We start from the raw sequence: 15,631 nt of genomic DNA, 5'->3' as shown, positions 1-15,631 counted from the left end.
ACCAGATGACAAATCTACTTGTGAATATACACAGATACATCAGAATATGAATGCCCTTAATCTTGACATACTCAGAAAAGAGCTATCCCAGTAGTAACTTACCTGTTTCAATATCAGTATCAGGACCCTCGTATATCTGATTCTGAAATGAAGCTGGGCTGACGCTTTCATAGTGACCATACTTGTTCTCATCTTTTACCCAGTCGGTTCTGTAGCATTGCACAAGTTCGTTTAAATGTGGCCACTGCTCCAAATTTTCATCAAGCTGCAATGAAAAAAGAAAGAAAAATGACAGCATGATAATAAGCCATGAATTTATCAAGTAGTGATTTTAAAAAATTTAAAAAAAGGTGATTAAGTATGAATTGATTTATTGTATAGATTTTTTAATTAATGGTCAATATAATATAAATTATCATAGTGGATACAGACATTATCGACCTCCACACTCCATACACGAATTACACAACCCAGCTATAAATAAGAGAGAATAATTGATCAAGTTAGTAGCTGCAGATTGTAAATTCTGTACAGGGTTTATGAAAGATGGCTTTCAAGCTGCTTAAATATGTGCTACCCAAGTTAAACAGAGAATCTGGCGAATACAATGAAGGTAACTTTTTGTCTTTGGGAGATTGAAAGGGGAAATCCGGCTATAAGATGTATAAAAAAAAGTTTCATACAAAACATACTTTCAACTAAGACACACAAAACATCTGTTAGAGATCATCCAATAAAATGTACTAAAAACTTGGCCCCTTTCTAATTGGACCATACACCCATGAAGTCCCCAAAAAAGTATCTCTATCCCCGTAAACATCGTAGTTCGGAGTGCAATGTACAATGAGGATTTCACACCTCTTGTTTGCTGACAATACTTCAGTTTTCTATGACACTAACATTAATAAACTGCATTACTTGACATAGGTTCTTATATGGCTCCAGGAAGTGCCATGATCAACCACAAGAAGTGTCAGATCATTCCAATGAATGAAGTGAACAATTGAGAATTTAGCTGGTGCTCATTAGCAGGGTTGGAGCTCGCCCTATCTCGGTTTATCATTTGGCGCTTCCAATAAGGATCAAACGGTATGAGTCCGTGCAAAAAATTGGAGTCAAGTTTTGGAAGAAAGGAAACCACTTTGTAAAGAGGAAAATGAGTTATTTAAAATTAAAGTTCTTGCATCTCTGCAACTAGCTTTGTTTTTTGCTGGTTGAAAGAGCTGAGAAGAGGGTAGCAGGATGACATAAGAGGTACCTAGCAAAAGAGGGTAAAGTAAAATTAAGAATACATCGCCCGACATTCTCACGTACTTCAGTCATTGCTTCACGCATTTGTCAATATCACCACCAAAAGTTTTTTCTTTTTTTTTTTGAGAAGGTAATGTATCCCGTATATTCATAAAATCATCAGCACGTATGCGAGAAACCATAATATGAGCGTTACATCAAAACTCAAAAGAAACAAAAATACAATCCATGTTCTTCTTACAAGGAGCTTAAAACAACTAGAATTGAAACAAGATCATCTATGTATTCTGATTTACACCAAGAACAAAAGGCAGAATACACTTTATCTTAATTTTCTGGAGAGGGTTGCTTATATCTTCAAAACATTTCGAGTTCCTTTCCTTCTAAACTGTCCACCAAATAGTTGTTGGGAGAATTTTCCATCTGTCTTTATCTGTGGTAAAGCTTGCCCCTGTATTCCAGTTTAGTAAGAGTTCAAAGGTTCTCCCGGCATTATCCATCTAGTATCTCTGAGGTTGATAAACAAATCCCATAGCTGGTTGGTCACTTCACAATATAGAAACAAATGGTTAATGGTCTCAGCATCATGTCCACACACATAACACCTAGATACAATTGGTATACCCCTCTATCTTAGGTTCTCCTGAGTAAGGCCGGCTTCCTTAACCACCAACCAAGAAAAACATGCCACTTTATAAGGCACCTTTACTTTCCATATGTGGTTCCGAGGCCATAAACTGAGTTGAGAGCCCACCTAGTTCAAATCTTTATATGCTTAGTTGACTGAGTAAATTCCACTACATCAAGAGGCATTTCTTATGCTTTCTTAGATTCCTAACTTCCAATCCTCTTTTTTGTTTGTTGATAGTCAGGGTCTTCCATTTAACTAAATGGATCCTTATTTTTTTTCTTTGTTTCCATGACACAGGAAGTTTCTTCTCAAAGCTTTTAGCCTCTTTTCTACACTTGCTGATAAGGGAAATAAAGACATCATATAGGTAGAAAGAACATCCAGGTAAATTGAAAGGCTATAAAGGAATTCTCCATGGGATTAAACAAATTGGACTAGGGAGTTCCAGTTAGTCAGGTGGGAGCACGTTACATCTCCAAAGGATTGTGGGGTCTTGTGGTGAAAGAACTCTGATTTTCAGCAAGGCCCAATTAGGAAATGGTTATGGAGATTCAAGATCGAGAAGCACGCTTTATGAAGGAAGGTGCCTTTGAAAAAGTATGGAGTTATGGAAGGGGTAGGATGAGTAAATATAGCACGCTTCCATTTAGGTGCAGGCATCTGAGGAATATCATAAAAGGATGATAAGGCTTCAATGGCAACATGTTATAAAATGTCATTGCACATATCGCATTGTTCTCCTCTCTTCACTTAGTTGCACTAAACTCAAGTGTACTCTAGTTCCTACTTACCCACCAATCTCATCATCACTTGGGTCATGCATAGGTTTTTATTTTTCCAACAAGGAAGATTTTGGATTAGAATGTTCTTGTCACCATTCGAGTAAACAAATGCTAACATTGTTGGGCATTCTAAAACTTCTTTTTTTATAAGATACAAATTTATTAAGGGTAAGGAGACAACTCATGTATACATGTGGTATACCAAAAAGTTAAGAATCTTCAAAAATATGGGATTCTCTATGAAAGACGCCTAATCTTGTATACAAATTGGAACTCCATGGTTGCACTCCAAAAAAGTGGAATAAGAGGCCACTAGCCAACATTACAAAATCTTCATCAATCTTTCAAAAGCTCTCTTATTTCACTTCCAAACTATCCACATTAGTGCTAATAAAGCAACATCCTCCATTCTTCTTTTTCATCTTATAAAGGCCCAGCTGAATAGTATCTCATTCAACGTCGCTGGAATCACTAATATAGTTTGAACCATCTCAAATTTTCCAACCGTAAGCGAGTAACTGCCTAACAACATATGAAAAGTTGATCCACGTCGCTAGTCTTACACATGAGGTACCCACTAATATATGTTATTATCCTCTTAAGTTTTCAGCTTTCAAGATCATTCCTCTCTCTACTAGCCAAGTGAAAAAGAAACCTTTCAATATGTAATTTTGTTCGTCCACCTTGCTTGTTTGACCCTTTATTTTCAATAGTGAACCCCTACGAAACTACACCTTGCTAAAAAATTCTTCGAGTTGTAATCATACACTTCTATCCCCTTTCACAACCATTCTACGAGATGCAAATGCTTTGTTACTTTCCTTCTCTCGAAATATCCAACACGAAAATCTTATGTTTAAATTTGAGTCCTAGCCAATATTTCACCTATATATTCAACGTTTGTATATTAGCTTTCACTAGTACTCAACCTCCCTCAAACATGTAGACGTTGAATAAGCCACACCACCATTGATCCCAAAATATGATGCTATTCCATTCCCTACCCTATAAGTAACTAAGTTGTTGGAATTGTCCCAACCCTTCATGATATTCCTCCAAAATGTTGCATCCATAAGTTCATTTAAGATCTGCATCCCCCTTCCACAACTTCATCTTTTTCTGCTATTACCTCCTTTCATATCGGAGCCTTGGCGTAACTAGTAAAGTTGTTGTCGTGTGACTAGGTCACAGGTTCGAGCCGTGGAAACAACCTCTTGCAGAAACGCAGGGTAAGACTGTGTACAATAGACCCTTGTAGTTCGGCCCTTCCCCGGACCCCCGCGCATACCGGGAGCTTAGTGCACCGGACTGCCCTTTTTACCTCCCTTCATAATGCCTATTCCTCAATCTCGAATCTCCATAGTCACTTCCCAAGTAGTACCTTGTTGAAAACTCTTAAGGTCCCTCGCCCTAAGCCCAGGGAGGTGACAACCTCCTCATTAGCCAGGCGAAACTTTTGTGCTCCGTTTGCTGAGTCCAACAAGATTCCTTTGGAGTCTTTCCAATTTCTCTATCACATTACTCGGAGCTGGGAAGAGAGACATATAATATATGTGTAAGATAGATAGTCTGCTACTAATTAGTATTTTCTTCCCTTTTCTTATGAATACCTCTTCTCAACTCTTACAACAACAGGGTTCCACCCAACTTGGTCCTTGTTCAAAACACCCCAGGGCAGTCACAAGTAGATGGTACAGAAATCTCCAAACCTATAATTAAGCACTTGTACTAGATGATTCACCAACCCTAGAATGATCTTGCGCTTTTTGAGGTTGATCTTAATCCTAACACCACTTGGAATCACATAAGAATCTGTCTCAATGATGCATTTTAATAATGCCAATGGGGAGATATTTGATTAGAGAATACAAGTGCGTCCTGCGAAACAATAACTGTGACTAACACGTGTTTGCTCTGCAATTGAGGCTTTGAAGCAACAAGTCTCAAGAATCTCTTGCAACGGCTCCATCTATCATCTTACTCAACGTTTTTACCACTAAGATAAATAGCATAGAAGATAACGGGTCCCCTAGTTTCAACTTCTTATGGATGCTCAAGTAACCACATGCAACTCCTATTCACCAGGTTGTTGAGATGGAAAACATGATCCAACTTCTCCAAATCTCTATCATATAAAACTCCACAAACTCTCAATTCCCATAGTCATAAGTCTTCTCAAGATTCAACTTATTTTTTGACAAAAATAATATATTGATCGTCATCTTACAAGGAAACACTGCAAAAGACTACTTAACTTACGCTTTCTATGATCACTAGTCAAATTGAGAGGCAAAGAAACTTTCTGAACCCATGTCTTGTGGGAAGATTTGACCACTAGGTGGGTCCTGCCGAAAAGTGACTATCGTGGTGAAGGTCTCAAAACTAGGAACCTATTTCTACCCTTTTTTCAATTTCCAATTAGAATTGAGGTTAAACGAGTCCTAAAAACAAGGATAATGCTTTTTATGCTAGATAGCAGTCTTCCCCATCGGGACCCACTAGATTTAGAAAGATTATTCCTCTCCTCATTCATTTGTAGTGCATGGCTCTACTCTAGCAAGTAGGCAATCTATGTAGTGGCTTCTCGATTTGGATTTCAGCAAAAATGAACACAAATTGTAAAGTTGGTTGTAGAGGAAAAAGGGAAGGTATCAGAATACTCTCATGTTGAAGATTATACCGATTAGAGCAAAAATGATTGCTTTAACATGTGTAACAGTGTTAGAAAGAAAATGTAATGCACGGCAAAATTGGTAGGCGCAAAAGTTTTGAATATCAAATGATACCAATTGGGCAAAAAATAAGCGGGCCTAGTGTAAAAGAGACACAAGTAATGAACAGAAAGCCAAATACCCAAACCAGAGACTACCACAGTTGACCAAAGTACCCTCCCATAATTGTTAAACTTTCTGGACAGAATAGGAAATAAGTTGGGCTAGAAGGCCCAAGTGAGGCAATTTGGTCTGCAAGGGTGGTGAGTGGTGACAATACAAAGAGCAAAAAAACTCTAAATCAATGCACACATCGTGCAGGAGGAAATAGGCCAAGCTTTATAGGGGCTGCAGTAGATGACAATTACATGGTGAATCTAGTCTGAAAGCAACATAGGGACTCAGAAGATAAATACATGAAAAATTCGGTTAGGCGAGTGGTGGTCTTCTTAGCATCTTTATGGACCAAACAGTATGGGTTTGTTAGTAAGTTGCCTATAACTGCTTTGCAGCACAAACTGAAGCGCTGTCGACTTTGTTCTTAACAATATTAAGCTTAAATTTCTCATCTTTGTAATCCTTTGTTAACAATTCAAAAAGAACTAGAATTAAAAGAAAGATAACAAAATGAGACTAATAAAGAATCATTTCCTCCCACTCTCAATCAGTTTCTGTTAAGGATTAGTAAGTCCAAATACTTGAATACCAAACTCACCAGGGGATCTAAATTCACAGAACCAGCAAAGGAGTGGCGTGGTATTCTCCGAAACCGATATCCACTAGATGAAGTTTCCATAACCTGCAAAAAGTAAAAGCATAATGGCAAATATTAAACAGAGTAATTTAGTCTAGGTCTTGGTATTTTTTTTCAATAAATAAACTAATCTTGCATTCTATACGATATACAGTAATTCCATATCAAATACTTGCTATAAAAATAAACAATTTAAATACAAACAGAACAAAAGAAAGCTCATTCAGTCCGTGTACTTTACGCTATCAGGTTACTTATAAGGTAATTACAGGTAAACTTCTCGATAAGCATTAATTGATAATCCGATAAATATGGTAATTAGCCTGCTATCAAAGGTCAGAATTCACTATAATGTCAAAAATCTTTACACTGTCCGTTTATGTAACTTCAAACCTAACTTCAACACTTAAGAATGACAACAGCCTTAAAAAATCCATTGTCTTCCCTTTTTGAGAGAAATATTACAGTAATTAACAATGCAGATCAGTTTGGGCACAATGCAATATTTACAAATCGGAACTGTAACTATATTTATGCATCGGAAAAGGGGAGAAAAAGGACAAAATCTCACTTGCATTTGCATTGTACCTTTAACAATCACTCGGCGAGGGGATTAGGGTTTTCTTGTCGAGTGAGTGACAGAAAGTAGCAAATTAAAGAAAGAGAGAGAGAGAGAGAGAGAGAGAGAAAGATGTAAAAACTTACAGATCGATTTCGCCGGAGCCGGAGAAGCCCGATGTGAGAGGAACAAGCTGCTCGCAGTAGAGAAAAAGGGCGAGCTTTCGGACTGACTTGTGTTTAGTCAAAATATAGTCAAATTAAAACAGACATTGGTCTAAATCATCTATTCCCTTCCCGAAATCCTCAGTTTTTCCGAGGGCACGGGGACTCTCTTTTTTTCATATACTTGTGCTATTATCTAATCTTTTTCTTCTTCTTTTTTCTTTTTTCTTTTTTCTTTCTTCTTTCTTCTTTCTTTCCCTTTCTTTTTTTTTTTCTTTTTTTTTTTTGAGGGGGAGGCAAATAGAAACGTTATTTGAAAGTTGAGTACAACATTACTAATAACTATAGTCCGTAAGCATTAATCGGGAGGAAATTGATAGGTGACTAAGAGCATGTTTGGATAGGCTTAAAAGCTGGTCAAATTAGCTTTTAAGTATTTTTTTTAACTTGTGGAAGTGTTTGGCAACCAAAAAATGAGCTTAAAAAAAGTTAAAATCTGTTTTTAAAAAGCCAAAACCAATAAGTTGAAAAATTCATTTTTTTTTAAATTGGCTTAAAATCCATATTGCTTTGACCAAAGATATTACATTCTTATCCCTTGTAATTTTTCTTAATTTCGAAATTACCCCTAAGTAAAAACCCTACAACATACTATATTTTTTTTCTCCGTTCTCCAATATTTGTCAATTTCTCGAAGTTCTTAACGTGAAGCAAACAATAATTTTTTAAATAATGTTTGATACATTCCAATATTTTGTAAATATTGTTCTTTAGATTTCTTTTTTTGGTTCCATAACATTTAATATTTTGGTCGTTGAATCCTTCCTTTTTTTTTTAATTGGTGTAACTATATTCTAAAATTAAATCATTCAATGAATTTACGTGTTACCCCTAAATTTGAAGCTATGAACGAAAAATATAATATTATAGTCATCATCTTCTTTATAATGTTAACAATTTTAAGGATATTTCAGTCATTTTAACAAGAAAAAGTGCTTACCAACACTTGTTTACCAAACACTTCATCAGTTTGTTTTAAGTTTCAGTACTTTTATCCAAACACGTAACTGCTTATTTATAAAACAAGTTCCCTCACTTATAAAGTGTTTTTAAACACTTAAATTAAAAGCTACTTTTTTTAAATCAATCCAAACGGACCCTAAGTTTTCTTGATGATAATTTTGAAACTTTTTGCAAAATAAAATTAAGTAGGAGAAAAGATATAAGGGGATTTTTTTTTTTTATATTGATTCAACAATTAAGATATTTTTATATACATTAACCAAAATAAAAAAAAATGTCAAATTTGACTATTATGTTGATTACATTAACCATGACTAAGGACATACATTATTGTGAGCATATTTATTACAAACAAACAAAGACAAATATTCATATCCTATTAGACTTCGTCATATTGAGTTTCATTTGGAAAGTAGTGATAACTTTTAAAATAAAGTTGCAATGAATCGGTGAACTCAAAATATGCCATCGATCGTTTGTACGTAGAATTTGAATCATAATAACTTGCATTTATTGTGAGTCTTTGATAAATTTGAGGCGGAATAGTGAGGTTGCTCAACCCAAGTGGATGATGGAAATTTCTTGATTGTTGTTTTCTATTGTAGAATTAGATGAAAATTTGTTACAAAGATTGAAACTTTGTGAGATGGGGTTGAAGATATTGAAGATGTACTTAGTTTATTGAAGTGACTCAAGAATATTATACGGATTTTTCCCTACTTTAGGTACGTTAAGGCTATCCCTCGTTTCTTTTGGCATGATCCAAGTAGCGATATGTAAATGTAATGTTATTTCATAAATAGTTCTATTCTTAGCAGTTAAGGAGGTCTACGTTATTCATTCCTGTAAAATGATATCCAAGCATGTCTAAGTATGTATCTAGTTCCCTATTGAGATATATGATAAAGATGTTAATGTTTATAATATAGTGATACATGCATCTTCATTTACCACCGAGCTACGGCCGGCCGGAAAGTTGGGCAGCTATGTATCATTATTTACCACCGGTTGGGTAGTCATGCATATTCATTTATCACCAAGCTGCGCCCGGTTGGACAGTTACACATTTACTACCAAGCTACGGCCAGTCGGGCAGTCATGCATTTACCACAGCGCTACGGCCGGTCGGGCAGTTACCACTGATCAATTGGACAGTCATACATCATACGATATGGATAATAGAAATAGTCTCAAAGAGAAGTATTACATATGTAAGTATAATAAGTATGCATATACGGTGGCACTTCAGAGATTCTGGTTGATTCTTATATGTCTTTAATTAATGTTATGTTTCAGTTCTGCCTTACATACTCAGTACATTATTCGTACTGACGTCCTTTTATTGGGGACGTTGCATCCATGCCTGCAGGTATAGATAATCAGTTTGACGAGCCTTCATAGTAGACGAGATTGGCATTCAGCGAAGGATCGGTCAGACTCTACCTCATTCAGAGTGCAGCCGAGTCTATGAGTCATCGTGTCAGAGTTTTGCTACCGACTTATGGGTAGGTCGGTACCCTGTTCTATTTAATATCAAATAATCTTAGAGGCTTTGTAGATAGAGGTTCATTTTGTACAGTATGTCAGAGGCCTTGACGGCCATATGTATTCATGTTTTAAGAAAGATGGTTCATTAATACAGTATTTGCCCACTTATAATTATACATAAAGAGTTGTGGTCATATTGGCCCATGATAGTTACAAAGAAAAAAAGAGTTGCAGAGTAGTTCGCTCGAGCCAGCACGGCACCGAGTGCCAGCCACGCCTCCCCAGGTTTGGGGAGTGACAAAAGATGTCCAAGATAAAGTGAAAGCTAAGAAAACGGCATATTTGAAGCTAGTATAGAGCATATACGAGGTGTAGAAGAGGGCCAATAGGGAGTGGCATAAGAGGCTAAAAAGGAGGCAAAGTTAGCGGTCACAGCGGCTAAGACTACGACGTTTGGACATTTGCATGAAGAGGAGAGGTAGGGATAAGAAGTTGTACAGGCTGGCCAACGCGAGAGAAAGGAGGGCCTGTGGTCTATCAAGTAAAGTACATAAAAGATGAGAAGGGTAGAGTGTTGATGGATGAAGCACATATTAGGCGGAGGTGACAATCACACTTCCATAAGCTCTTGAATGATGGGGGAGGGGATAGGGATATTGTGTTGGGTGATCTGGAGCACACCGAGAGTCATCAGAACTTTGGATACTACAGGCGGATAAGTGTGTATGTGTAGGGGGGAGGGTCGAGAGGGCGATGCGTAGGATGAGCAGGGGACCGGGCCAGACGAGATCCCGATAGAATTTTGGAAGAACGGGGGTAAGGCAGGCTTGGAATGTCTCTCTAGGTTGTTTAACGTCATTTTTAGGATGCAGAGGATGCGTGAAGAATGAAGGCAGAGTAAGATGATTATGTTGTACAAGAACAAGGGTGATATCCATAATTGTAATAACTATAGGGTATCAAGTTGCTAAATCATTTGATGAAAATTTGGGAGAGGGTAGTGAAAGGAAGGGTGAAAAGTGTGTCTATTTTCGAGAACCGGTTCAGTTTTATGTCGAGTCATTCGACTACTATCACGACCCAAAATCCACTAAAGGTCGTGATGGCGCCTAACACCGCCGTCAGGCAAGCCAACAGTGATTGATCAGCTTAATTACCCATTTAGTATTTTAAAATCATAATTTTCGTTAATTAAATAGTATGAAATAAAATTTATAGGGTACATGATAATATTTATATGAACTACATTAATGAACAAGTGTACCTGCACAATAAGTGCAACAAGTGTAGCATGAGTACATAAATCAACCTGACCCAGTAAGTATATAGCCTAAATCCAGAGAAGTAGTGACGAGGGGTCGACATCGATACTTACTAGTAGTCCAATAAGACAGATACAGTAGAAGTAAACATATACGAGTCAGAGTAAATAAACGAAATAACAAATGTAAATACATGGTACAATTCTCCTCTCACTAATAACTCAAGCTCTTAGTTAGTAGTTACCTCCTCAGTCAGAGTATATATATAATGGACCTCACCAGATAGGTCGTCACAGTTCAAATCAGGAAAACTCACAGATTTACTAGCTTCTTGCCAATTATTACGCACGATTTCATAGGAGTAATTTATAGAAATGCCTAAGCGTACGACCCGATCCATCATAATATTTCCTAACCATAGATACATTTATTGTATTGCCGAGGTGAACGACCCGCTCCCATGAGAGTATGATACATAATCTCGCCAAGGCGAACGACCCGATCCCATCATAATGTGTGCATTACCGAGTATCGAACGACACTAACCATAGATGTATCTATTATATTGCCGAGGCGAACGGCCCGATCCTATTAGAATAAGAAGCTTGGACGGGTCCTTGACCCAACTCACGAATAGGCGTGTGAGTTATAAATTTTAAGGAAAACCTTTCAATGAGAACGCATAACGCGGGAAAAATTTGTAAGAGGAGTACAATTATTTCGCGGCTAATCACGAAGCCCGTCGAGTCTCTCCAAAACTAGTCAAATAATGTGCAAACCAATAAAGATATACTCTAATACTCATAATAATTCAAGTTATAATAATTCCCAACTCCGCTCGAAAAGTCTATAAAATCAACCCCCGGGCCCACGTACCCGGATTCTAATTTTTTTTGAAGATAAACATTACCCATAACGTTACGAACTCAAATATATAATTTATTCTCAATTCCATGACCAATTTCGTGGTCAAAATCCAAAAATACCAATTTCTAGGTTTTCCACCAAAATTCCAAATTTCTACAAATGCTCATGCTTAAATCCATATATAAACCATGTATTTAACTCATAATGTGAAGAAATCACTTACCCCATAATAGATGATGAAGATGGCACTCCAAAATTGGCTCTCCTGGACGAAATGAAGTGAAAATGGGTCGACCCCCGTTTTAAAATAACACACTGCCCAGAGACCTTTCGCATCTGTGGTACATTAGCCGCTTCTGCGGCTCCGCAGATGCGATGCTCCTCCTTGCTTCTACAGTTTTCCTCACTTCTGCGGACAAAAGGTCTGCTTTTGCGGACTCGCTTTCACGACAACATTGCCGCTTATGCGAAGTAGCACTCCCTCACACTTTCCTCTTATGCGATGGATCCGGCGCAGGTGTGGTTTCGCATCAGCGGAACTCGACTACATCTGCGGTCCCAGCCTTCCCCAGGAAACTCCGCTTCTGCGCTCCAGTGGTCATATTTGCGATCATGCAGGTGCGGGAATTCCTTCGCACCTGCGACCTCTGCCCAGGTCACTCCCAGCCGCTTCTGCGGTTCAATGCCTCGCTTCTGCGGTGAATCTTGCGCAGAAGCGGTTGCACCAGCAACCAGAATTCTCCAGCTTTTCCTTAAGTCCAAAATCCAATTTGTTAACCATCCGGAATTTACCCAAGGCTCTTGAGACCTTAACCGAATATACAACACGTCCAAAAATACAATTCAAACTTAGTCGAATCCTTAAACAGCATCAAACAACAGCAAAATCATGAATTGCGCCTCGAATCAAACTTATGAATTTTTGAATTTCCAAATTGTATATCTTGTGCCGAAATGTATCAAATCTATCCACAATGACTTCAAATTTCACACACGGGTTATAAATGACATAACGAAGCTATTCCAAGGCTCGAAACCTCAAGCGTACATCGATAACATCAAAATCCACTTCAAACCAAACTAATAAAATTCTAAAACTTTTAAAAAATGCCAAAAAAACAAAGAAGGAGTTAGTTCTCATAACGAAAAATTATGATAAAGCGGTAAAAGGGGTAGGGATTGGGAAAGACATAAATATTGAAGCCAGCGAACAAGGTTAAACGAAAAGTTGCATGTAAATTCATGTAAAAGGGAAAATAGGGAAGGGGGTGTGCATGTAGCAAATAAACGGTGAATTTGAGCATAAAATAATAAAGACACGCTTATCGAAGGAGACTAATTCACACAGACTATGTTCATTATGGTAAGAGCCTAAGGATATCCCCAGCAGAGTCGCCATGCTGTCGTGCCCCGTTTTTCTCGCGAAAATCGGGCTTCGACATCGTGACAACTCTTTTAAATGGGAGGGTACTAAAAGAGAAATAAAAGAGAGTCACCGCCTAACAGATTAAGGTGTGTTAGGGCACCTATTTTGCAAATAACTCTGGATTAACCAGTTGCGTCACCAAAGATCGGGTAAGGGATCAAATTACCTTGAGGAGAAGGTGTTAAGCACTCATCGAGGTCTACAATGGTGGGTCCCGGCCAAACTCGAATTATATGAATTAGTCTAAGGGAAGGGAAGCAATTTGGACAAATAAAATTATTAACTTTAACAAATGTGGAGGGTGGGGGTGGGGGGTCCTAAGTTTTTTTAGCGTAAAGGATCACCTTGTGCAACATAAATAATACTTCGTAACTCCCTCAAGATGGGGTGTTACTCATATTATTCAGCGGGCACAAACTATCATCTCCTGCTACCCGATTACCATCTTTAAGTTGTTTACCTAAAGTGCACTAGTCAATTCTAAGTCGTACTCTATGTGTGCACTACCCATCCCATGTCTATGGTATAGGAGGCATTTGGACCTCTATTTCAAGGGGTTTTTAGACTTTAACTTAGGTTGATCAAAAATGGTAAAACTAGGCGACATACAAAAAAATAAGTTGGTACTTCATGTAAAGGCAATTAAGGGCTCAAGTTAGCCTCCACACACAAACAAACAAATGCACGCGAGCAATACATAGTTTCAGAATTTGAGACTTAGAGTCATATATGCATGGATTCTAGGTGATGCCGAATTCAATATCGTATATATGGTGTTGTTGTCCCAAGTTAACTGATTTGCAGATTATGGAGATCATGAAACCTATAGACATGATTTTTAAGCGACTATACAGTTTAGGAGCATTTGGTATTACACGCTGATTATTGAGACTAAAGGTTGTAGGTTATTAAACATATAGACATGACCTCTACGTGATTCACGTAGTAGGGTCAATAAAGCTTATTGGAAATGCTCAAAATTACTTATGCCTCCTTATAATCGCATGGATAACAACGTTTGAAGAGCGAGTGGTGATGTCCTATAGGCATGGTTTCTAGAGACTAGTGATTGGAACTGATTCTCATATGTTAGCTCCTATAGGCATGCTTTCTAGATGGACAATATGATGCAATAGCGATTTTAAGTAATTAAAATCTGACATGCATGATATCTATTAAGCGTGGTGCAGATTGAAAAGACTGTTATTACCATTCATTCCCTATAGGCATGATATCTAATGATAGGACAGAAATAGGCATAGGAGCAGGTAAAATATTTTGTCAAATTATCATGCTTTTGAATAATGTGTAGGTATTAGGCAGGTTAAGTGAAGTATGTGATTTCCTATAGGCATGGTTTCTAATAAGCAGAAATAGAACACAATTGAACCAAGTATTGAAACCATAGGCAGGATTGCTAACATATAATGACTGAACATAATAGGATACCTATAGGCATGATTTCTAACACACGATAATTGAACCTATAGGTAGGATTCCTACCCCATTGATTGCAAATATAAGATAAAGATAACTTTTCTAATTTCACTAATACCCCAAATGTTATTACAAGAATTATTACAGGCCTAGAATGAATTACAAAGTAGAATAGTATAGGGAGCCTACAAGAGGCCCAAAGATACACCCGACCAGGCTAGGCCTTCATTCTCATAGTTCATAATAGCCCAAAATTACATCCTCATGGGCATAAGGCAACCAGGAATCAAGTGATTCACCCAGTGGGCATATTGCAGAGTTGAGCATTAGAACCATGGCCCTAGTGTGTCAGAGTTCCCAAGGGTTTCAAGAACCCAGGGCAGTACTCACACTAGGGAGGTTGATAGGGAAAATTCAGAGAAAGCCTAAGGACCAAATTCTAGTGTGTCAGAGTTCACAAGGGTTTCAATTGGACCCCCAGCAATGCTCACACTAGGGAGGTCAAATGATAGAACTTAAGTAGCCTTGGCTTTCAGCCGGCTAAGAATAAGAACTCAAAGAAACCAAGTAGTAAAGGAATAGACCGAGGTTAGGGGGACAACACTGAAGTATACAAACAGATTCAAATTGAGCACATAAAACAGGTAGTAGAACATGCTTAGGTTTTGAGAATAGACTTAACAAAGTTTCAGAAAAACAAGTTCAACACATAATGTATATACTAACAAGACAGGTTTGCAAGATTGATGTACACAGACTCATATTTAAAAAAAACAAAAGGGGGTTCAGATTATGCTAAGTGTAGATGCTAGTGTCCCAAGAAGGGATCATATCAATTGGCAACAGAATTTAACAGAATGAGAACAAATTAAGGCCACTATTGGGAAGTCAAGACATGGTAGAATCATATAGGATCAAACATGCTACATGTCATCACAACAAGTTCGGAAACAAACTTATGCTAAACACTTAGTGAATACCTTCATGCTTAGTCATCTAATCCATAAAAGGGGATATGAAAGAATGTTCAAGTAATAGGGTTAATAGCAAATTTAAAGACTAATGAGATGGCTAAAGTGTAGAGGTTCTAAACATTAGTAACACATAGGCTAGGCAGACTTAAAAATAAATTAATCAACTTAAAGCAGGTCTAAACATGTCTCAAACTACAAGCGTAATGGCATTTTAGATTAGAGAGGCCTAGAATTGAAGTAAGACAGTCAGGATTGCATACGAGAACAACCCAAAAACATATTGAACAACAACTTTCAGAAGT

The 15,631-nt window shown here is 37.6% G+C and overlaps 1 protein-coding gene across 1 annotated transcript in view; it reads right to left on the bottom strand.

Annotated features, from left to right (window-relative positions):
• The window catches only part of LOC107798217 (guanine nucleotide exchange factor SPIKE 1), a 56,536-nt gene extending 49,470 nt beyond the window's left edge, over window positions 1–7,066 (bottom strand). Inside the window, exons 1-3 of the mRNA XM_016621191.2 lie at window positions 6,835–7,066; window positions 6,091–6,174; window positions 103–265 (exon numbers count right to left, since the gene is read on the bottom strand). Of these exons, the coding sequence (XP_016476677.2) occupies window positions 103–265; window positions 6,091–6,171 (244 nt within the window). The 5' untranslated portion in view covers window positions 6,172–6,174; window positions 6,835–7,066. The remainder of the gene's footprint in view (window positions 1–102; window positions 266–6,090; window positions 6,175–6,834) is intronic.
• Window positions 7,067–15,631: the final 8,565 nt, after the last annotated feature.

This window comes from Nicotiana tabacum, chromosome 15 (genome assembly GCF_000715075.1).
Source record: "Nicotiana tabacum cultivar K326 chromosome 15, ASM71507v2, whole genome shotgun sequence".
Classification (NCBI taxonomy): Eukaryota; Viridiplantae; Streptophyta; class Magnoliopsida; order Solanales; family Solanaceae; genus Nicotiana; species Nicotiana tabacum.
Note: the sequence above shows the minus strand (reverse complement) of the source record. Positions and strands in the feature narration are given on the sequence as shown.